Source organism: Megalobrama amblycephala, unplaced genomic scaffold, assembly GCF_018812025.1.
Source record: "Megalobrama amblycephala isolate DHTTF-2021 unplaced genomic scaffold, ASM1881202v1 scaffold440, whole genome shotgun sequence".
NCBI lineage: Eukaryota > Metazoa > Chordata > Actinopteri > Cypriniformes > Xenocyprididae > Megalobrama > Megalobrama amblycephala.
In genome coordinates, this window is record NW_025953380.1 from 93,380 (window position 1) to 118,388 (window position 25,009).

General features: G+C 37.1%; 1 protein-coding gene across 1 annotated transcript; it reads left to right on the forward strand.

Moving 5' to 3' along the window:
* The first annotated feature begins 23,135 nt into the window (after positions 1–23,135).
* LOC125261599 (galactose-specific lectin nattectin-like) lies at positions 23,136–24,711 on the forward strand. Its single transcript, XM_048180156.1, has 5 exons — positions 23,136–23,249; positions 23,465–23,553; positions 23,869–23,994; positions 24,160–24,271; positions 24,455–24,711. The coding sequence occupies exons 1-5, from the start codon at positions 23,189–23,191 to the stop codon at positions 24,526–24,528; spliced, it is 462 nt and encodes a 153-aa protein (XP_048036113.1). The 5' UTR covers positions 23,136–23,188; the 3' UTR covers positions 24,529–24,711.
* Positions 24,712–25,009: the final 298 nt, after the last annotated feature.

A 25,009-nucleotide genomic window follows, 5' to 3' on the forward strand; every position in this document is an offset into this window, starting at 1 on the left:
GTTTTTGTTAAGCTGCTTCTTTTTCAGTAATTACTGGTGCTTTCAGGAAGCATTTCTACATTGGTAAAGCAGTCTGTTTTAATAACAGACAAACAAATAATGTTGTTTGTGGAGTTGTTTAATCAGATCTTGAGAGATCTAGGGGTGGTTTCCTGGACAGAATAGTTAATCGTGGCTTAAAAATGGCTTTCTGAAACACAGATTAAGTACAGATTACTAAAACCTGGACTATGGAGACCTGAATTAAAATAAACTAGATTCATTTAAAACCAACTGTGCTAATCTGAATTAGCATGAGAGAGGTTGCCTAGAAAACATGAAATGAACCAAGAAAAGCTTAAAATTGCATGGAACTGAGAAGCAAATCCAAGGAAAACTATGGCAGCAGAGAAAACTGCAATCCAAAAACAACAACAACAATAACAACAACAACAAAACTTTATTAAACAAGAGACAGTTCTTTTAAAGAAAGCAAACTAGTGATGTTACAGTCTGTGCCGAGGCTTCGGAGCATGTGTCGAGAAATCCCGAAAGCTTTCAGTGAAGCGCATATCGAAGCTTGTATCGTTTTAGATCAATGACGTCACTGATGACGTTCAAAGCCTTGCTTTTGCCTGACTGGTTCGAATGGTTCGACTGGATGCGGTTCAAATTTTGGCGCAATATTTTGACAGACATATAAACATGAGATCACCACAGATTGTGTGGTTTTAGAATAATAATATCTCCCCTCCTGCATATAATGGCCAAAGAATTTATTACACACATTTAAAGGTGCTCTAAGTGATGTCACGCGTTTTTAGGCCAAAACATTTTTTGTCACATACAACAAACATCTTCTCGCTATCCGATAGCTGCCTGTCCCCTGAACACACTGTAAAAAAACGCGGTCTCTGTAGTCGCCACAAGCTCCAAAAACGGCAATAAAAACAAACTGGTGCAGCCTGGACCACGAATCATAATAAACATGCTCCAGCCAATAACCGACAAGAATGATTTTAAATGCACGTTCATGACTGTTTCAGGAAGCACGGAGGGGAGGAGGAGGGAGGGTCTAGCTAGCCTCTGTTTTGTTTGACAACACTTCGAACGTCAACAGGAAGTTACTCCACCCAGGATCGCTTAGAGAACCTTTAATAGCCCCATTCATTTAAAGCCAATACGTTTATTACACAGTTATGTTATACAAACGTCATTATATACAACCAGAAAATACACATTACATTCAAATAAATATTTAAGTCTTTGTGGAAAGTATGTGTTTTTTTTTCTTCACTGTTATTTCTAAGCCATAACTGCCGCAAAATAAAGTGTATCAGATCACATCAGGTCATCTGTAATGTGTCTACTTGTTTTACACTCTTTGACCACCAGGTGGTATTGTGAGCAAATGAACCCTTTTGTGAACCACTTGGCTGAAAAGCTTCAATGCTTTATGAGGCTTCATCTCGCCATCGCTACTCTGCACATTAAGCCTCTTTAATTGGTTAAGGCCATTTCTGACACTTAGTGGCAGAATTGCCCTCTACATTTTCAGATTCATAAATAAATCACTCTTTTGAATGTGTTCTTTTCCATCGATTGTTTGCCTATAGCCTGAATCAAACAGATCGGGTGCTAAACCCGTTTGAAGTGGTATCTCCCTCTGTAAAACATGACCTTGATACTCGAGAACACAGAAAACAAGACGAGCTGGATTAAAACAAATATTTACCTACATTCAATTGAAACAAACCTGCAAAAGCGTCCGTTTGCCAGTGATGAACACATACATTGCTTGCTATATCATAAATATACTATTGTACCACCACAGTAATCCTCTTTTTTGAAAGGTAATTCTGAGAAACTGCCACGTGAATAAATACAGGTGCTGGTCATATAATTAGAATATCATCAAAAAGTTGATTTATTTCACCAATTCCATTCCAAAAAAGTGAAACTTGTATATTATATTCATTCATTACACACAGACTGATATATTTCAAATGTAATGTTTAATTTTGATGATTATAACTGACAACTAAGGAAAATCCCAAATTCAGTATCTCAGAAAATTAGAATATTACTTAAAACCAATACAAAGAAAGGATTTTTAGAAATCTTGGCCAACTGAAAAGTATGAACATGAAAAGTATGAGCATGTACAGCACTCAATACTTAGTTGGGGCTCCTTTTGCCTGAATTACTGCAGCAATGCGGCGTGGCATGGAGTCGATCTGTGGCACTGCTCAGGTGTTATGAGAGCCCAGGTTGCTCTGATAGTGGCCTTCAGCTCTTCTGCATTGTTGGGTCTGGCATATCGCATCTTCCTCTTCACAATACCCCATAGATTTTCTATGGGGTTAAGGTCAGGCGAGTTTGCTGGTCAATTAAGAACAGGGATACCATGGTCCTTAAACCAGGAACTGTAGCTTTGGCACTGTGTGCAGGTGTCAAGTCCTGTTGGAAAATGAAATCTGCATCTCCATAAAGTTGGTCAGCAGCATGAAGCATGAATAGGGCTGCACGATATATCGCATGAGATTGTCACACGCATTTCGTCAGTAAAGCCGGTTCCCTGATTACCGCTAAATCGCCATCACCTGCTTTCAAATGGAGCGGCCTTTAATAGACAGAACCGTAGATCACTGACAAGCCACGCAATATCGCGTTCATTATCGAAGGCGATTCATCTGCGATATGAACGCGATATTGCGATATTATGATATTCTAATTATATGACCAGCACCTGTATTTTAGAGATGCTTGTTGCTCAAAGTTAACTCCTCTGAAGGATGCATTATTTTGTTTGATGGTGTCTTTTGCCTCAGGACTGATAGAAACACCTCTATAATAGTTCTTTAGAAGATATGATGATTTTGATTATTTTTTTTAATCTTTGTTCTTGTTTGCGGGTGTGTGCACTTCACATATGCTATTACTTTTTTCATGTCTATTTCTCTTTATCACAATGCCTGTTTATGCATCCCATAACAAACTTTTATTTGTTTGCCAGATATTTGTTTTATATTGATGCAGTTGTTTGGCAGGATCAAAGTTTAGTTCTAACCTTCCTCCAACACAAATACCTGCAGTTTCAAATTAGCCTGAAGGAAGCTGGATCAGAGAAGATCCAGGTTGATGAGAATAAACCTCATTGGTGGACATTAATTCAGGAGGGATTTGTGCCTTTGACATGCCCTTACAGAGGTTGATGATCTGAAAGAGAGAGAGATTAAAATCATCACAAAACTGTGATGTAAATAGCTACAAACCACAAAAAAGAGAGCGAGAAAATGATCCCGAGACAATTTATATGTGAGTATGTGAAATTATCAAGAAATTCAAAGAAAATCCAAAAATCGTATTTCACGGATTCTATAGATATTGTTGATAAAATGTTTGTGATATTTATTGTTTATAAGTTTCTTTCCAACATACAAAAAACATTTGCCAAATAATTAAATGTCAATAATCACCAACATAGATTGTCAAGTGATTGCTGTCAAGAAAGTTTTTCATGGATTCACCTTTTCCATATAAACCAAATTATTTTATTGTTTCATCTCCAGGTTTTGGTGTCTTATGATTCTCACTGAAGATCATCAGTGAAAGTTCTCCAGAGGAAACACAACACTCCCCTGAACATTAAAGATGATAAGAGATTACATGGATCATTATAAATGGAAACCAAACATTTGTCAGAATTCTGAAGCTTGAATATGTTTATGGGACAGAATCTAAACCAGAGCCCTCTTATATTCACCCAAGTTATGCAGGACGGATAAAAGCTCTCAGTTCTTCCACAAACACTCACTCTCTGCTTCTGATGAACATCACTGACACCGATCTGATGCTCTACTGCTGCACTGAACGCAAACTTGAACAAACTAACTGCACTAAACTGGACTTTGAAGGTATTTTTTCCATATTATTTTATTGAACATTTTTTGTGTGTGTGTTTTAATTTAATCGCAATAGTTTTTCACTTAAAACACGAGACAAAGTGACCACATTTATTTTGCATGTATAAAACCTCAAACTGAATTAGAAATCTATTTTTTTGTATTGTTGCATGTAGATGTGATCACTGAAGATATCAGTCATGATCCAGTGATCATCAGTATCAGTCTGTTTCTGCCTGTCGTCTGTGTGCTTCTGCTGCTGTTACTGGGGTCAAGTGTCTGTGTGTGTTGGAGAGCAACAGGACTGCAGAAAGGTGAATTTCACTTGAACATGATTTTACTTTTATGTTAACATTAGACAGCATTAAAATAATGTTTAAATTATATTTAATATGTTTCTGAATAATTGTTTTCTCATTTAAAGGTTGTTCAAGAACTAATGAACGGACCAGGACTGGATTCACAACAGTGTTCAGGTCAGAATCTCTCAACATAGTCTAGTAATATAAGATTGCAATTACCATGTAGGCCGATCACATTCCCTTTTTTCTTGTTTTAGGGTAAAATAAAGTTTGGTCGTTTTATGAGAGACGTGATGATTGGACACTGGCTGAAGTTATTTATACACCACTGAATAATATTTCTTAAATCATCATTTCAAAATTTCATTATACACCTAACATTATGTTTTGTGCTCATATACACATTTGAAAGTTATTAATTTCACAATGAATATGTTAAAAATATTTTTTGTGTTGATGTGATTATATGACATCATCCCAGCTAACAGAATTTTGTTATAAGAACGTTCTCTAAATATTCAGTGTTGGTTCTTGGAACATTAAAAACGTCCAGTTTTCTTGACGTTACAGGAAAGTTTTTATAAGGTATAATGTTCCTCAAAAGTTCTTTCAACTTAATTTTGATTAAAATGAAGATGTGATTAATCAACTCCACAAACAGCATTACCAGCTTCATTATTACTAACCAGACTGACTTTATTTCTGTCACACATCTACAGAAGCTCTTATTGAGAAATGTGCTCTTTTATTGCATTGAATTTGATAAAACAAGTTGTCAAAGGTGTGTACGAATTTTTCTGCAAATTTGTATGAAATTCGAACTTCTTATTCGAACTAGTCTTAAACTAATGCACATGAATAATGATATTTCTCAGCATCACCTGTACTGTTGTCTCATCTTATAGTTCTGATATTATTTTGTTGTGATTATATGGCTTCATAAAGAATCTCTTTCAGACTAAATTTTTAATAACATTGATTGATACAGTTATTAGATTTGATTGATACCGTTATTAGATTTACCAACAGTTAAAAAAAAGCAAGAAGCATTCACACTAATTAGACCAACACTTTTAATGAAGTGCATACAAACAAAACTGAACTGAAGAAGTAAAAGTCTTTTGGATACATTTGTTTGTGGGTGTCTGAAGGCAACAACTTTAGAGAACATGTCCTAAACTTTATGCCAAACATATATTCTGTTCATTGGCAGTTAACCACATCCTGTTTTTCACTGCTACTAGTCACAATGGTCATTGTGGTATCTGTGCTACAGGCCACAGCAGGTCCACAGAGCTTGTGATCATTTCAGAGAACAATGAATGGAAAGTCACACCCTAAAACTGGAAGTGTGGTTTATATCTGCTTTCATCTGAATTGAATGCATTACATGATGTTTGTTTAAAAGAACATTAGTGTGGTTTTATTTAATCAACATTTAATTACTTCTAAAAACCAAGTCTGAATTTTAAAAACATCCATAGTTTGTTAAATAATATGTATTTCATTTTAGTACAGTAGATGTTTCACAAATGGCTGAAACTTCTGAAATGTGTTATTAAATAACTGTATAATACGCCTTACCAGGAGAAAGCATCTGCCACAATGAATAAGGGTCCCATATGGGCCACATTTATTTATAATGACACAGTCACCCCTCACTCACTTATTACTTGAACATAATCTCCTGCGTGTCAATGGATATAAACTCTCAATCAAGGTAAGATATGTTTATTTCATTTTATATGTTACGATTTCCTAATTGGTCTAGGGGAGGAACGCAACAGCAAAATGGATGGTGGTGAATGAATGTGCAACAGCATGAAGCCACCCCATCTCCAGACCCAGAAATGTTTCACAACAACTCAAATAACCACAGATTTCACAAAAGAAAGTAGTCTTTATTTACAAAGTCAAACAAAATAGGGGTAGATAGATTCAGAAGGAGGTATTGGCAACATTCAAATTAACATGTTTTACTGAACTGAAACATTATTAAATATTACTTAATTAGCCTGACAAGATTACTTTAACGAAAGTCATAAAAGTTAAAAAGGTGAGATTTAGTTGATATAACACCTATAGAGGGTATGCATCGACGTCACTTTACCGCCGGAACGCGCTCCCTCAGCTGGACTGAGTGGCTAAAAAACCTGCCGCGTGACTGGATTTAATAGGGGAAACTGCGAAAACGCGAGTAAAACAAACGATTACACTAAAGCAGGGGTGGGCAACAGTTTTAGTCTGAGGGCCACAGTTACTTTGGCAAAGTAAACGGAGGGCCACACTTTGGACAATTGCAATTAAACATAGTTACATGATTAAATGGTACAAATTAATGCAATGCAAATATGTACAAGGCTACTCTACTCTACTAGTTACTTTGACAGCCTATTTCAAGGCCTGATACTTATTTTTGCTAGGCCTGTCTGACCTAGGCTACTCTAAGGTTACAATAACTGGATTTACTTTCAAGGATTCATTTCCTACACTACCCTGCATATTGTTCAACTGTCATGTTTAGCATTGAAGTGCCTGCTAATATTATATTCTTTAAAGACAGCGATGCTCTCCTGACATATTAGACAAATCACCTTTGAGCCAACGTTCGTGACGAAATATTTTGACGTCCATTCTTTATTGAATGCTCGACATTCAGAGTCAACTTTTCTCTTTTTTACTGCACTCATTTTGACATTTTTTTTATGCCGCCGGCCGTTTAGAATTTGTTACTTTGAGGAGTGAAGAAGAGAAGTAAAGGCGCAAATTGTAATTTCACACAGCGACATCTGTTGGATTGTTTTTAACCCCTTTCACGTCCGGTATCACACCGCAGTAAAGATAGTTTGCGGTTTGATATTCAGATTTCTTTTGGCTATAAATACGCAGTGCGCTGTCATAGACATGCAAATAATACCGAATATCGTTCTCCATGATTTGTGAATTAAGGTGACGCTGTCTTTTGGGCCGAAATCAGGGTTTTTTTCCGTAGCGACTCTTAATTTTATAATGGCTATAGCTCCAAATGTTGGACACTTAGAGGAATGAAACTGGTGTCATCTTCACCAGCTTGATCTGTGAATTTTTTCACAGCAAAGCTCTTGTCCGTAAACCCCTTGGTAAGTCAGTAAGGCCAGTAAGGAATGTGAAATAAAAGCGTTCTTCATGTTTAACGTCTATTACCAATGAACACGCAGACTGCTGGAATAAAATAACATTGTTTTAGGTCGAGCTCGATTTGTGAAAACTTTCACAATAGCATTTTATCTCGTGGTCGTGTTTCTCTTTGCTCTGCCCACCGTTTTTTGAATAATATGATAAATAAATAAATAAATATATATATATATAAATATGATATATATATATATATATATATATATATATATATTAGGGATGCAACAATACAGTTAGCCCACGGTTCAATACATACCTCGGTTTTTTAACCACGGTTTTCGGTTCGGTTCGGTTCAGTTTGTTATTCTATGCTTAGGCAATAGGAACAGTAAGAGGTTAGTAGAAAAAGTAAAAACGATTTATTGCAATACTCCTTTATTTTATTTAAAAGCAAAGAAAAGTCCACTAGTTTCTAGTGCATTGTATAATATAAAATAATTTTTTATTTTAAAATTAACACTGACATCTCACAGCTGTTGGTAGCCCATGTACAAACTGTACAAACAAATTCTCCAAAGCTGTTTACCAAGCTTTCGATTAAATTTAATATTTGAAATCACCAATAAAATCTGACAACAACTGCCTCATTTTATTTTATTTTTTTTCTGAAACGCTGGAATCATGACAAAAAATCTGTACTTTTCAGGCTGGATCAAGCTAATGCGCATGCGCAGACCTAAATGCGCGTCTCTTGTGCCTCATTTCGGAGACACTCGTCTGGCTGTTTCTATAGAAACCGGTGCTTCTAACGGCCGCTGCAGTGACGCGATGACTTTATCAGTCAGCGATTGGCTCTTATTTAGAAGGCGGGACTTATTCCACCATATTGCGCGTTTCACTTTCTCCCATTCAAAACAATACGAGTGACGCGTCTTGTGTTATTCTATAGTCTTTGATTATACTCAACGGCAAAACCGAAATGTCTCCACACCACGGATTTGAAAGACGCCGCGCTTCCTCGTACTGTAGCCTCACTTCCCCGCCGCTCGCCATGTTAAAGTGTGGAATGATGGTTCAGCGCCCCCTAACTTTAGAGCATAGTGATTGAATATTTACTCGCGGGGAGGAGTACTCGTAGACTTACAGGCACACACAAACAGTCAATTCGGAGAGAAATAAAACGCACATAAATTATTTAAACGTAAAACCGAAAAAAACGCAATTCACAAGCGCGTATTGAACCGTGGATGTCGTACCGAACGGTTCAATATTATATTGAGAATTGTGGCATCCCTAATATATATATATATATATATATTATATAAATGACCTTGTACAGATAATGTACATCACTATTCTGATCTGTGAAAACTTTCACAGTTCAGTACGGGTCAGCTGACCCTCCCCTGGGTCATGTACATAACTTTTCTGATCTGTGAAAACTTTCACAGTTCAGTACGGGTCAGCTGACCCATCCCTGGGTCACTAACATCACTATTCTGACCTGTGAAAACTTTCACAGTTCAGTACGGGTCAGCTGACCCTTCCCTGGGTCATGTACATCACTATTCTGACCTTTGAAAACTTTCACAGTTCAGTACAGGTCAGCTGACCCTCCCAGGGTCCTAGCTCACTTTTCTGATCTGTGAAAATTTTCACAGTTCAGTACGGGTCAGCTGACCCTTCCATGGGTCTATATTCTGACCTTTGAAAACTTTCACAGTCTGATCTCACTTTTCTGTGAAAACTTTCACAGTTCAGTACGGGTGGACCCTTCCCTGTCAGCTCACTATTCTGACCCATCCCTGACCCATCCCTGGTCACTAGCATCACTTTTCTGATCTGTGAAAATTTTCACAGTTCAGTACGGGTCAGCTGACCCTTCCCTGGGTCATGTACATCACTATTCTGATCTGTGAAAACTTTCACAGTTCAGTACGGGTCAGCTGACCCATCCCTGGGTCACTAGCATCACTTTTCTGATCTGTGAAAACCACAGTAGCGGGTCATAACCCAGGGTTTTCTGATCTGTGAAAACTTTCACAGTTCAGTACGGGTCAGCTGACCCTTCCCTGGGTCACTAACATCGCTATTCTGATCTGTGAAAACTTTCATAGTTGAGTTTTGGTCAGCTGACCCTTCCCTGGGTCATGTACATCACTATTCTGATCTGTGAAAACTTTCACAGTTGAGTTTTGGTCAGCTGACCCTTCCCTGGGTCTTGTACATCACTATTCTGACCTGTGAAAACTTTCACAGTTCAGTACGGGTCAGCTGACCCTTCCCTGGGTCACTAACATCGCTATTCTGATCTGTGAAACCTTTCACAGTTGAGTTTTGGTCAGCTGACCCTTCCCTGGGTCATGTACATCACTATTCTGAACTGTGAAAGTTTACACAGATCAGAATAGTGATGTACATGACCCTGGGATGGGTCAGCTGACCCTTACTGAACTGTGAAAGTTTTCACATATCAGAATAGTGATGTACATGACCCTGGGATGGGTCAGCTGACCCGTACTGAACTGTGAAAGTTTTCTAAGATCAGAAAAGTGATGTTAGTGACCCAGGGAAGGGTCAGCTGACCCGTACTGAACTGTGAAAGTTTTCACAGATCAGAATAGTGATGCTAGTGACCCAGGGAAGGGTCAGCTGACCCGTACTGAACTGTGAAACTTTTCACAGATCAGAATAGTGATGCTAGTGACCCAGGGAAGGGTCAGCTGACCCGTACTGAACTGTGAAACTTTTCACAGATCAGAATAGCGATGTACATGACCCAGGGAAGGGTCAGCTGACCCGTACTGAACTGTGAAAGTTTTCACAGATCAGAAAAGTGATGCTAGTGACCCTGGGATGGGTCAGCTGACCCGTACTGAACTGTGAAAGTTTTCACAGATCAGAAAAGTGATGCTAGTGACCCAGGGATGGGTCAGCTGACCCGTACTGAACTGTGAAAGTTTTCACAGATCAGAATAGTCAGGGAAGGGTCAGACCCGTCAGAAAGTTTTCAGTGATGCTAGTGACCCTGGGATGGGTCAGGGTCAGTGAAACTTTTCACAGACAGAATAGCGATGTATATGACGGGAAGGGTACTGACCCGTACTGTGAAAGTTTTCACAGATCAGAATAGTGACCCAGGGAAGGGTGTACATGACTGTGAAAGTTTTCCTGAATAGGATGTACATGACCCTGGGATGGGTCAGCTGACCCGTACTGAACTGTGAAACTTTTCACAGATCAGAATAGTGATGTACATGACCCAGAGAAGGGTCAGCTGACCCGTACTGAACTGTGAAAATTTTCACAGATCAGAAAAGTAATGCTAGTGACCCAGGGATGGGTCAGCTGACCCGTACTGAACTGTGAAAGTTTTCACAGATCAGAATAGCGATGTTAGTGACCCAGGGAAGGGTCAGCTGACCAAAACTCAACTGTGAAAGTTTTCACAGATCAGAATAGCGATATTAGTGACCCAGGGAAGGGTCAGTTGACCCGTACTGAACTGTGAAAGTTTTCACAGGTCAGAATAGTGATGTACATGACCCAGGGAAGGGTCAGCTGACCCGTACTGAACTGTGAAAGTTTTCACAGGTCAGAATAGTGATGCTAGTGACCCAGGGATGGGTCAGCTGACCCGTACTGAACTGTGAAAGTTTTCACAGATCAGAATAGCGATGTTAGTGATCCAGGGAAGGGTCAGCTGACCCGTACTGAACTGTGAAAGTTTTCACAGATCAGAAAAGTGATGTACATGACCCAGGGAAGGGTCAGCTGACCCGTACTGAACTGTGAAAATTTTCACAGATCAGAAAAGTGATGCTAGTGACCCTGGCATGGGTCAGCTGACCCGTACTGAACTGTGAAAGTTTTCACAGATCAGAAAAGTGATGCTAGTGACCCAGGGATGGGTCAGCTGACCCGTACTGAACTGTGAAAGTTTTCACAGATCAGAATAGTGATGTACATGACCCAGGGAAGGGTCAGCTGACCCGTACTGAACTGTGAAAGTTTTCACAGATCAGAAAAGTGATGCTAGTGACCCTGGGATGGGTCAGCTGACCCATACTGAACTGTGAAAGTTTTCACAGACCAGAAAAGTTATGTACATGACCCAGGGAAGGGTCAGCTGACCAAAACTCAACTGTGAAAGTTTTCACAGATCAGAATAGCGATGTTAGTGACCCAGGGAAGGGTCAGCTGACCCGTACTGAACTGTGAAAATTTTCACAGATCAGAAAAGTAATGCTAGTGACCCAGGGATGGGTCAGCTGACCCGTACTGAACTGTGAACGTTTTCACAGATCAGAAAAGTGATTCTAGTGATCCTAGGATGGGTCAGCTGACCCGTACTGAACTGTGAAAGTTTTCACAGGTCAGAATAGTGATGCTAGTGACCCAGGGATGGGTCAGCTGACCCGTACTGAACTGTGAAAATTTTCACAGATCAGAAAAGTGATGCTAGTGACCCTGGGATGGTCAGCTGACCCGTACTGAACTGTGAAAGTTTTCACAGATCAGAAAAGTGATGCTAGTGACCCTGGGATGGGTCAGCTGACCCGTACTGAACTGTGAAAGTTTTCAAAGGTCAGAATAGTGATGTACATGACCCAGGGAAGGGTCAGCTGACCCGTACTGAACTGTGAAAGTTTTCACAGATCAGAATAGTGATGTACATTATCTGTACAAGGTCATTTATATAATATATATTTATTTATTTATTTATTTATTTATCATATTATACAAAAAACGGGGGGCAGAGCAAAGAGAAACACGACCACGAGATAAAATGCTATTGTGAAAGTTTTCACAAATCGAGCTCGACCTAAAACAATGTTATTTTATTCCAGCAGTCTGCGTGTTCATTGGTAATAGACGTTAAACATGAAGAACGCCTTTATTTCACATTCCTTACTGGCGGACTTACCAAGGGGTTTACGGACAAGAGCTTTGCTGTGAAAAAATTCACAGATCAAGCTGGTGAAGATGACACCAGTTTCATTCCTCTAAGTGTCCAACATTTGGAGCTATAGCCATTATAAAATTAAGAGTCGCTACGAAAAAAAACCCTGATTTCGGCCCAAAGGACAGCGTCACCTTAATTCACAAATCATGGAGAACGATATTCGGTATTATTTGCATGTCTATGACAGCGCACTGCGTATTTATAGCCAAAAGAAATCTGAATATCAAACCGCAAACTATCTTTACTGCGGTGAGTTACCTGGCGTTTGTCGGTGCGGTGTGAATTGGCCTTTACACTGAATGTTTGCTGCTTCAATCCAGACAAGTAGGCTATTGTAAATTTAGTATAGGGTGTGAAAATTGTACAGCTGTGGTATTTGTATAGGGTGTGAATTCTGTATAGAAATGTGTAGATCTTTGGTAGATTTTTTGGCAATTTTGTGAAGGTGTCACACACACTAAAAAAATTGAAAAGCTGTAAAAATGGGTTGAAAAGGCTACATGCGGTTCATGTAACGTTATGTCTTCTTTAGTCTGTTGGCTCTTTAGGTTTTTACTGGCACACGTCACTTACACATTTTGCACTTACTGCGGACGGAGTGTTGAGACTGTTTACATATTTGTGCCCATATGTACATTTTATGTACTGGTTTTATTTTTGAATGAATATTTTCTAAAATTGTATGATGTTTTTGTTGAGTTATTATTACACAATACTTTTTCTGACCTTTTTGAATCTTGCCCCTGACAAATAACCCAAATTACAAAAAAAGACTAAAACTAACACTAAAACTAATAAAAACTAAACTAAAACTAAGCATTTTCAAAAAATAAAAACTAAACTAAACTAGAAAACCCACTTTAAAAACTAATTAAAACTAAACTGAATTTGAAAACAAAAAGTCAAAACGAAATAAAAATAAAAACTAATGAAAAATGCAAAACTATAATAACCTTGCTCTCTATAGCACCGCTTTGATGAACTAATAGCATGTAATATATTTTCATATCTGTCATATTTCAAATTCATCCCATGTCCAAAACTCAGGGTGTTGTCTAAAACAAAAGTTATGACTGCTGCATATTTACATCGGCTACTGATTTGCACTTTTTAATTCAATGTATGCCTATACATTCGCTGCCCAGTGCGTCGAGCAGCTTCGCTAGATTATTATAGTTGGTCACTTCAATAAAACAGGCAGTGTGCTAAAGTTGTAGAATGGGGGTAATTGTGTGCAGCAGCAAAGTAAATTAATATTTCAATAGAACTAGATTAAATGTAGAATAATTTTTACACGTTAAGAATCTGTACAGCTGTAGAGCGAGGGACTTTTATTCTGTTGAGCGGAACCGATGAACAACTGATGACGACATGGTTTGACGTCTGGTTGACCAATCAGCGGAAAGAGGCGTTTCATTCCCGCCCACATGTAGAGATAGAATTTTCAAAACTGCTTATTTGTTTTCAACCCCAGAACGAAAAAAGAAAAATCAAGCCAGTTTTTTGTTTTTTCGTTTTCATTTTAAAAATGAAAAACGAAATAATGTGCTGTTTTCTCATTTTTCTGATTTCAATATCAAATCAAAACATGAATGAACGGAAGATACCCTGATTATTCGGATGGCAAATCTATTCATAATTGCACTGATTAAACCCACTGCTTATCACTCAATAAAAGAATCACATTGCTAAGTGTTTTTGAACATTTTGATTTCGTTTGGTTTAATAATTAACATTACCTTTGCAAGTCTGACTCTCACTGCGCTCGTGAATTAGCAGAACTTGACGGGGACATTCAAATGCTTAACAAGAAAAACGCTTCATGTGACAAACAAACAATTCTGTATATTTATTAAAGCATACTGCGTGGAGATACGCAAATGAGCCCAAAATATGAACGCCACACGTTTATAAAAAGGGTTTCCTCTCGTGTCCTCTCAAGAAAAGGCTTAATGCACTTAGACTGATATTAAAGAGACCAAATTCTATTTACAAATAAAGCACATGCTGAAAAACGGATGAGACCAAAATATAAACTTTCAGTATCTCTTAAAATGCAAGCATTTTATACATTTTCTTCATAATGGTTTTTATAAAGGTATGAAACTGCTTAGTGTGGTTGTCATTTGTTAAAATAAATATAAAAATACATTGTGTTCGTGTCCGCTGAATTTGACCCATAATCTCTAATTCTCCTCATCTGTGATCGTGGAAAAGGGGGATTACAATGACAACAGTTGTAGGCCTACTCAGTATGCTCGTTTAAGCACCATTTAAACGTTTCCAACATATAAATGAATCGACTTTTCTCAGTGTGTTGAACACATAGATTTATTTGGATATTCATACGATGGCTGAAGCTGTGGTGAGCGTCCAGCGTGCGACACGGTAAACAGATCAACATTGTAAACGAAATTCTACAAAACTTCAGTGAAAAAATAAAAAATAAAAAAATAAAATGATCATGCGACGCGATAAAATAGCTTCTATTCCCTGCAAACGATACCATTAAAAATGTTAACGTTCCACTTAATGGCAGAAACAAAACAAAAGGGAAGCAAGAATCCGTATTAATTTCAGTACGAGTAATAGAGGGCGATCCTGTCAAAATGGCGGCGCCGCCCCGGCATGCAACGAGGCGTGACGTCGGTTCGTATTCTCTATATCAAATCAAAACCAAGCGGCAACCTCCCCCTTTCTCTCGTGAAGCCAATACGGAAGTAACTTAAACTGCGATTCATCGACTGGCCGCTAGGGACAGGCTCAAAAAGAGAGCAGAATCTCATAGAGTCCCATGTTAAATTGGCCAAGTTTATAGCAGAAAAAAAACATGTTTACAAGTTGGTTCAAATTGTGGTTTTGGTCTATACTGCTATTTTTGCCCTTCATGACAACTCTGAGGGGGGTGAATTTTTTTTATAACTTATCCGTTTAAATTATATTAAGCCTTAAAGTTCTGCATAATTAAGGGAGTGGTCACTTGAGTGACAGGTGGATTGGCACTGCTCTCTGTGAGCCGTCATGTTACCTCAGCTGCCGCTGAATTTGGCATCTCAGCCGTTTTTGTGCTTTTTTCTCGATTATTTTATAAAATTATAAAATATGGCTTGCTGCATAATATTCGAGACTGATGTGTGTCTGTGTAGATGCGCATGCATGGGGAAGAGACAGAACACACGTTGTCGGATCGTGGCATTGGCTGCAAGGTTTTTTTTTTTTTTTTAAATTGTGGTCGGTATATCGCGAGCCGCATTTATATTCGTGACGGCCACAGGTTGAGAACCACTGCTCCACACCCATTCAAGTGTCGCGTCGCGCGATTCGCGCCCAATGACACTCACTGGATGTCATAGCAACTGAATCATCGAGGAAAACTTTAAATATCTCGCCTTCGCTTTAATTTCAGACCATCTCCAAAAAGACATAAAACACTAAACAAATGATGCTGACATGCGTTTATCAAAGTAGGAAATCCAGACTTTTAATCCCTTAACACAATTACCGCTGTTGAAATACGAAATTGAGGCGGGTCCGAATTGAATTCCCTCCGGCTCCGGACTTTGAGAAGTGCTGGATAGATGTATAGTTATTCTAAGGTATCAAGTGATTAATTTAAATGTTAGTTCATATCAGTTAAAGGCACTTAATATAAAGTGGAAATTGTTGTTTTTTTAGAGTAAAACTTTCTTTTTGCAAAAATAAATACAGAAAACTGATACTGAGCAAATAATCAGAGCAGACATTGTTTGCAAATGTATAAAATGTTGTTTAAAAAGTCTTATGCTTTTATGCTAAAAAGATTAGATTTTGTATTGATAAAAAAAAAATCTGTCTCTTTAGAGAAACTGTCAAAGTCTTGGTGCGAATCTTGAATCGGTGCATAATAAACTGGAACATAATTTCCTGCTGGGCATGTTGCCTTCTTCTGCCACACTTTCTTGGGTTGGTGGTCATGATGGTGTACAAGTTAGTTAACTTGTGTCCTATAGAGACCTGTTTGTCTTAACTGACATTTCTGCTATAAACACTTTCTAATGTAGATGGTTTGACTTCAAAGATGAACTTTATTGGCTTTTTCTAAGTCTGACTACAGTAGTGCACTCTTTGTATTCACTCTCTCCACTCTTTAGGACGGACACTGGTTGTGGACTGATGGAACTGCATTTTCATATACCAACTGGTGCCCTGGAGAACCTAACAATTCACTACAGCCCGAGACCTGTTTGGACATCAACAACTCCCGTAAGAATGCAGTCTGTTTTTTGAATACTTTAAATTATAATTTACAATACTATAACTTCATATCATACAGTAACATGAAATAACTCGTGTGGATTTCACAAAGTGCCTTAAGTTGAACATTCTATTTTATTTTGATTCTAACACACTATAATGATCAGAATAATGTATTTCATTATTCCACCCTACAGATGGCCGTTGCTGGAATGATGCGCCCTGTTCAATCTTAAAGAGCTATTTCTGTGCTAAGAAGGCATTTGGTTGAACTTTTTCTGATCTTATCTTTACAAAAATGTTATTCTGAAATCAAGTCTCTTCTAAACTTCTCAATATCTTCTCTGAAACACTCCAAGTTAATACAAGCATTGATAAAGCAAATCATGTGCATCACAATCTAATTCATGAATGTAAAAATATAAATGTATTGTGTAGCTCGGTTTGAGGATTTGTTTATTAAAATGGTAATTTGCAAGTTTGTTTCCTACAATGGATTGTAAGCAAATATGACCCTCATCCAGGGCTCTTTTTGTTTTCTGTCTCATAAAATATCCCATTACTATTTCGGTGTGAGAACCCAGATAGCAGACCAACACCGAATCAACACCGAATCAATGTTAAGGCATCAACCACATTATCATTGAATCATTGTTGAAATGTAACGCTGATTTTTCATCAGGTTTGCACCCTAAAATAATGTTATTTCAGTGATGAAAAATAGATCAAGATGGTTGTAAAATCAATATTTTTTCAACCTTAATTAAATCACCTATTTAATATTGAATTAACGAAACAATATCAAATCAATCTTGCTTTATGTACAGCAAGATTTTATGCCAGTTAAATTTCTATTTCTACTCATTTCAATCAGACACAATGTAAGGGTTGCAGTTAATTTGGTTTTGAAATAAAAATTCACAACTTCAGTTTACATACAAATTTATTTATTCATAATCACAGGAATTAACATCACATTCAGGAAAAAACAAGTGGCTGTAAAAATGGCATTTCATGGTGACAAACAAAGAGACCTGGTTTCACAGACAGGGCTTAGGCTAAGCCAGGATCAGACCTTAGTTCAATTATTTAAGTAACTTTTATAAAAATGAAAACATTAAAAAAACATTATTGGTGTTCGTCTTGAGACAAAACAGTAGCACAGGCAAATTTTAAGATGTCAGTGCAAGTTGCTTTCAGATAAAACAGCTCAAACATATCTTTGGAAAATTCAGGAGAAGAGCCTGGAAAACTGGGACAACATTCAGTGCAACTTGAAATATGATTTAAAAAAACAAAAGGTTTAAGTTAAAACACGCTGAATTCAAATGTATGACTATTTAATTTAATATAAACCTTTATAGGTTGGTGTATATTGTACACAGAAGCAGGGCACAAGCCGATGTGAGTGAAGTGAAGTGATTCAAAACTTTAACTTCATTGATCACAATGCCAATGTCAGCACGTGGTTTGAGAAGTTCTCCCCCTCCTTCCGAATAATGAACACCACAATGGAGAGCTGCTCAGGGTCACCCTCACGATCATCTGTCTGGTTATCCTAAAGTTGTGTACATAAAACAAACTGACAATGTAAAATGCATCTGAACTTTAGCTTCTTAAATTTAGCTTTAAGGTAACAATAAACATTAATGCTCCCTTGTTTTACGGTACATTGTGGGACTTTTTCAGGGAGTGAACGTTTCAGTGCACTGGAAGGATTTTGTGATTGAGACAGCACTTAAAATGGCTGACTGATTGAGCAAACTTGGCCTACATACACTGGTGGACTCGTTCAGTCATTGAATGGTATATTGGTCAGGTTAAATGTAGTTCAGGTGACAAAGTAGCCTATACTGTTGGCCTACAACCATAGGCCGTAGCCACAAACAAGTGTGCTGTTGTTGTGCACGGTACATTGTGCATCCCGTCCTGATCAACCGTTCATCATTCAACAACCAACCTAGATGATTCTGTCACTGTCTTCAATTGTGATGGATTGAGAGTCAATATTTTCATAATGTAGGCCTATTTTTTATTTAATTTTGTCAGCACTTCAGATGGTTTTAAAAGAAGCAAAGTAAAAAAAATAAAAATACATACAGTTGTGGTCAGAGTTATTGACATCCTTGGTAAATATGATCAAAGATGACTATGAAAATGAATCTGCATTGTACTTTTGTACTTTTGGGGGGGGGGAATCACATTATAGAATAAATGTTTTTCTCCAAAACACGTTGGCCACAATTATTGGCACCCCTAGAATTTTTTATGAGTAAAATATCTCTGAACTATATTCCCATTCATATTTACATTAATATGTACGCCCCCAATATTTGCATATGCCAGCCCATGTTCAAAGCATTAGACAAGGGCAGCCAGTATTAACATCTGGATCTGTGCACAGCTGAATCATCAGACTAGGTAAGCAAGCAAGGACAATAGCAAAAAATGGCAGATGGAGCAATAATAACTGACATGATCCATGATAACATGATATTTTTAGTGATATTTGTAAATTGTCTTTCTAAATGTTTCGTTAGCATGTTGCTAATGTACTGTTAAATGTGGTTAAAGTTACCATCGTTTATTACTGTATTCGTGGAGACAAGATCCGTCACTATTTTCATTTTTAAACACTTGCAGTCTGTATAATTCATAAACAAAACTTTGTTCTTTATAAATCTCTCCAACAGTGTGTAATGTTAGCTTTAGCCACGGAGCACTATCAAACTCATTCAGAATCAAATGTAAACATCCAAATAAATACTATACTCACATGATCCGATCCATGCATGCAGCATGCATGATGAACATCTTGTAAAGATCCATTTGAGGGTTATATTAGCTGTGTGAACTTTGTTTATTGCCTGTATAACTGCACTTATAGTCGAGAGCTCAGGAGGGCAGGGAGCGAGAGATTTAAAGGGGCCGCACAGCCTGAATCGGTGCATAGTTAATGATGCCCCAAAATAGGCAGTTAAAAAAATGAATAAAAAAAAATCTATGGGGTATTTTGAGCTGAAACTTCACAGACACATTCAGGGGACACTTTAGACATATATAGCATCTTCAGGGGCGGATCTACCGGGGTGGCACGGGGTGGCAACTGCCACCCTAAGAAAAAGCTTTGCCACCCCATCTGCCACCCCAAAATTATCAGAGAATAAAATATAAATGTTAGCAGTGTTTCAAATACTACTGCTTTTAAGCAGCGGCGGGGGGCTTCAATGTGATGACATAAAAAAAGACAGCGTATTGCAAAATAATTGCAAGAAAACACGTCTTTCAATAAGCTGCATGACGATTGCACGCGCACGCAGCGTAGTCCGCCCAGTGTAGTCCGCTTCATTAACAAATTACTCTTATGAACCGGTTCTTTGGGAGTCAAAAACACAGCGCAGCCAAGTTCACTTATGAATTGTTTTTCCATTTGTTCGTGAATCAGAAAATTACTGCTTCTCGGCTAACTCAGAAGTCCTCGAATTTTCGTAATTTTTTGTGAGCTGATTCACCGACCGCCCGCTCCACTTTCATCATGGATAAAGGTCTTTTTGCCATCCGACGAAACGGTAACATGAAATCAACAAGAATATCCCGATCACAGAAACTAGTTAGGTAAGAATCTAAATGTATTTTATCTTTTCTCGATTGCTAACACATTATAAGTGATTCATTTGGCCCAGTTTCCCAAACCATTCGCTCAGTTCTCAAAACAAAGACACATTTCTCAAAACGTTTAACAATGACAACATTAGGTAGCAAAACTGATGACAGACCAGTCAAAATCTAAAAGAGAGCTGAATGAAAAATTTACAGGGGTTTTAAACTTACACACCAGTAGGCTAAATGAGGGAAATTAACTGTGTACAGTAAACTGTAGCACTGTAGCAAGTAAACTGTAGCACGCTGTACACCCTCAAACTTGTGATTGTCAACTTTCTCTGTAGTCATTTGTACTTTATTTTTGCAGAACTGAGAAATGACTGCCTAGGGATATAGTCTTGTGTCAGAAGACCAATACACTGCTATAGTACTGTATATACTGTAATAAGATTTGGCCAAATGTGCAGAGGATGCTGAATTTAGTTTTACTGTAATTGACAGGATACTGTATTGTGGTGCATACTACTGCAATCTACTGCAAGATCAATTTATAATAGTAAAATAAAAAAAAGAAAGAAGAAAAATCATTGCTGTATTTTACTGTATCTGTAAATTTATTTTTGTATAGTGTAGTAGACAGTGAGCTGCAAAATAATTCCTGAATCCCAGTAAGAGGTATTTTTGTTACAGTGTTATATGAATTGATCTCACTAGTGTTCACTGGGCAGTGCAGTAGTCTGTGTATTTGTTAAGTTTTGTGTGTCATCTGGTGCCAAAGTTTGATTTTGTCAGACAAGAATAAGTTTTTGACTAGAACATTTATTTTGACCTGGAAGTTTGAGGTTTGTACAAGTTGGTGCATAGTTTTGAGATTGTGTTTATAGTTCTGAGAAAATTTTGAATTGTTTCATTTCAACTAGACTGAAAAGTTTGAAAGACAAATTTATGCTGGCTTGTCATATAGCCAACTTAAAGTCTTGTTAAATGAACATAAAGAGTTTGTCCAGTTAGGCCAGAATATAGATGTTCTGGGTGATTGCTAAAGTGTTGCTAGGTGGTTGCTAGGAGATTCAGGGTGGTTGCTAGGCTCTTGCTATGCAATTGCTGGGGTGTTGCTAGAGTATGTAGTTGATAGTCTACTCTGGGTGAACACACACAGACATTCCCACCTCTGTTAATAACAGAAACTCAAAAATTGTTTGCAAAAAACAAGTTTTTGTTGTTCTTTAACTTGCACTAAAACATGTGATTTATGCCACTGAAGTAGCATGTGTAATATTAATAAAACTGCTCATCTCTTTTAGTGATACAAGTTCAGACTCATTTTGAATCTGTTGATGTTTTTCATATAGTGCCTTTACTTGGTGCCATGATGGATATTGAAATCTTCTTATTTATTTTTAAATTTAAACGGTATATAGGCTACTTTGTGGTATGCAATGTTTGTGAACACAATTGTGTATGTCAGGCCATAAATCTCCAAAAATCCATGGGTGCTTGCTTTGATGTTGCCACCCCTCATAGACCTCATGCCACCGCTTTGCCACCCTATGAATAATTTTTTAGATCCGCCCCTGAGCATCTTTTAAAAAGACGTTCTATGGCACCTTTAATATATCTCTGACTGTGTTCATCAGAAAGAAGAAAGTCATATACACCTATAGGGTGGCTTGAGGGTGAGTAAAGCTTGGGGTAATTTTCATTTGAAAGTGAACTAATCCTTTAAACACAAGACAGGGGAATATTTGTAATGATATCTTACAATTTTCTTATTTCTTAAACTTCACTTTTGACCGTTCTTGTGTAAGACTGCTCTTTTGTAACTTCTTTCTGTTATGTCATGTGCACATCGTGGACACACATTTACTGATAAAAATGATTCTGTGGTGAAGTAAATACTACTGAAAAAAACATTTCTACATTATTTCTACAATTCTACAATGTCTACATTAAAAAAAGTTAGTTCAGGCAAGAATTAAAAAATTTAAATTTTATATTAGAACTAAATTCAAGATTGTAGAAATTAAAGCTTGAAGTTGTAAATATTTTACTTGAAATTGTTTGTTTACAATGATTATTTAAGTAAGTATTAAAGTTATTTTCTGATAAAAAAGTTGAGTAGGTTGCTTTCATGGTTAGGTTTAGTATCTTGCGGTTTCGTGACACCTGGAGGTGATTTTCTACTCAAAATGATTCATTCATCCTCAAAACCTATCCACTGATTGTTACTGTTATTGTGTGTTGTGTACCAATTGAGGTCTCTGCACTTTACTTATCATGTAGATATGATATCAACTTTTACTGGTCAAGTTGTATTCTTTGATCATTTTATTTAACTTAGTTGAGTAGATTTGATTTAATTCCATTTGTGAAATTTGCTTTAAAATCTGCTTGCAAAAACTTGCAAAAGAAAATGTACTTATTGTTTTTTTTCAGTGTACTTGAAAGTATTGCAAAGTAAACTTCAAATGAGTAGAAATGAACTCTTACTGGCAAAGTTAAATTTATTTATTCTCTTTGTTAATTTTACTTAACTTAGTTAATTCCATACATGTGAAATTTGCTTTTAAAAATAAATGCACAAAAAAGTGCAAAAACTTGCAAAATTAAGTAAATTTTACTAATTTTGTTTTCTCCATAGACAAAACAAAAACTAGGCCTTGAACACTGGCACACTTGCATGCAAACAGGAACTCAAGACACACACATACATTTGAACATTTGATCTCTCTTGTTATTATAATTCATAATATGCCATATATGGTAAGGTTTGATCTTTGAGTATGCTTGAATGCCCAGGACACCCTGGACTTTAATGCCTGATCATATGGGTATAAATATGACGCATCTTCCTTCAATAAATCTGAGAATGTTATGGTATTACACAGGCTCTGTGTCGGCTTGATCATTCTTGAATTCTGAAGACAACAGCTTGAAAACCAAAGGTGAGTTTTTGCAACTGAGACCTACTGAAAACATTTTCTACCTGAAGTATTTTTGTGGTTTGCATTGGAGAATCCCCAGTGTCCAGCATATGTGTGCATGCAGACATCTAACTTTTCCTGCTTATTCATTTAAGGTTCATCATGGCAATGCTGAGAAGTTTTCTGCTTCTTTTCATCATCTTCTCCATGGGGAATGCAGCAGGTAACCAAAAAATAAAAAATAAATAAAAACAACAACAAAAAAAAAAAAGTACAATATTCCATTGACTAATATTTGCATAATTAATGAGGAGTTTACAGAGTCTAAAGTACACAGCACATAATAACACAAATATAAAATAAGCTACATAAATAAAAATAAAAAGATTCCTTGGTGTGAAAATTACAAGAACCCTAATGTTTATGTATTGCATGCAGTCAGCCAAAGCTGCCCCTTTGGATGGACACATTTTGGACACGGTTGTTTCAAGTACATCCCTCAGCCGGCTGACTGGATCAGAGCAGAGGTAATGTGTTAGTTACAAGGTGATTTGGTCACACTTTATATTAGATGTCTTTAACTACATCTAGATATACAGACGGACAGATATAGATAGATGTATAGTTATTCTAAGGTATCGAGTGATTAATTTAAATGTTAAAGGCACTTAATATAAAGTGGAAACTTTCTTTTTGCAAAAATAAATACAGAAAACTGATACTGAGCAAATAATCAGAGCAGACATTGTTTGCAAATGTATAAAATGTTGTTTAAACAGTCTTATGCTTTTATGCTAAAAAGATTAGATTTTGTATTGATAAAAAAAAATCTGTCTCTTTAGAGAAACTGTCAAAGTCTTGGTGCGAATCTCGCATCTGTGCGTAATAAAGAGGAAAATAATTTCCTGCTGAGTCTGTTGCCTTCTTCTGACACACGTCCTTGGGTTGGTGGTCATGCAGGTGTACAAGTAAGTTAACTTGTGTCCTATAGAGACCTCTTTGTCTTAACTGAAATTTCTGCTTTAAACACTTTCTAATGAAGTTGGTTTGACTTCAAAGATGAACATTGTTTGGCTTTTTCTTAGTCTGACTACAGTAGTGCACTCTTTGTATTCACTCTCTCCACTCTTTAGGACGGACAGTGGTTGTGGACTGATGGAACTGCATTTTTATTTACCAACTGGTGCCCTGGAGAACCTAACAACAACCTTCAGAGCGAGGCCTGTTTGGAGCTCAACTTTCCCAGTAAGAATGCACTCTGTTTTCTGAATACTTTCAATTATAATTTACAATAACTTCATATCATACAGTAACATGAAATGACTCGTGTGGATTTCACAAAGTGCCTTAAGTTGAACATTCTATTTTATTTTGATTCTAACACTCTATAATGATCAGAATAATGTATTTCATTATTCCACCCTACAGATGGCCATTGCTGGAATGATGCTCCCTGTCCAATCTTAAAGAGCTATTTCTGTGCTAAGAAGGCATTTGGTTGAACTTTTTCTGATCTTATCTTTACAAAAATGTTATTCTGAAATCAAGTCTCTTCTAAACTTCTCAATATCTTCTCTGAAACACTCCTCAAGTTAATAAAAGCATTGATGAAGCAAATCATGTGCATCACAATCTAATTCATGAATGTAAAAATATAAATGTATTGTGTAGCTCGGTTTGAGGATTTGTTTATAAAATGGTCATTTGCAAGTTTGTTTCCTACAATGGATTGTAAGCAAATATGAACCTCATCCAGGGCTCTTTTTATTTTCTGTCTCATAAAATATCCCATTACTATTTCGGTGTGAGAACCCAGATAGCAGACCAACACCGAATCAACACCGAATCAATGTTAAGGCATCAACCACATTATCATTGAATCATTGCTGAAATGTACTGTTGATTTTTCATCAGGTTTGCACCTAAAATAATGTTATTTCAGTGATGAAAAAAAGATCAAGATGGTTGTAAAATCAATATTTT

What these genes read in the sequence shown, in the direction of transcription:
- LOC125261599 (XM_048180156.1), top strand. Translation starts at nt 23,189, where the DNA reads ATGGCAATGCTGAGAAGTTTTCTGCTTCTTTTCATCATCTTCTCCATG. An exon ending in CTCCATGGGGAATGCAGCAG is followed by an intron (nt 23,250 to 23,464) that starts GTAACCAAAAAA and finishes TATTGCATGCAG; the next exon opens with TCAGCCAAAGCTGCCCCTTT. An exon ending in TTTGGAGCTCAACTTTCCCA is followed by an intron (nt 24,272 to 24,454) that starts GTAAGAATGCAC and finishes TCCACCCTACAG; the next exon opens with ATGGCCATTGCTGGAATGAT.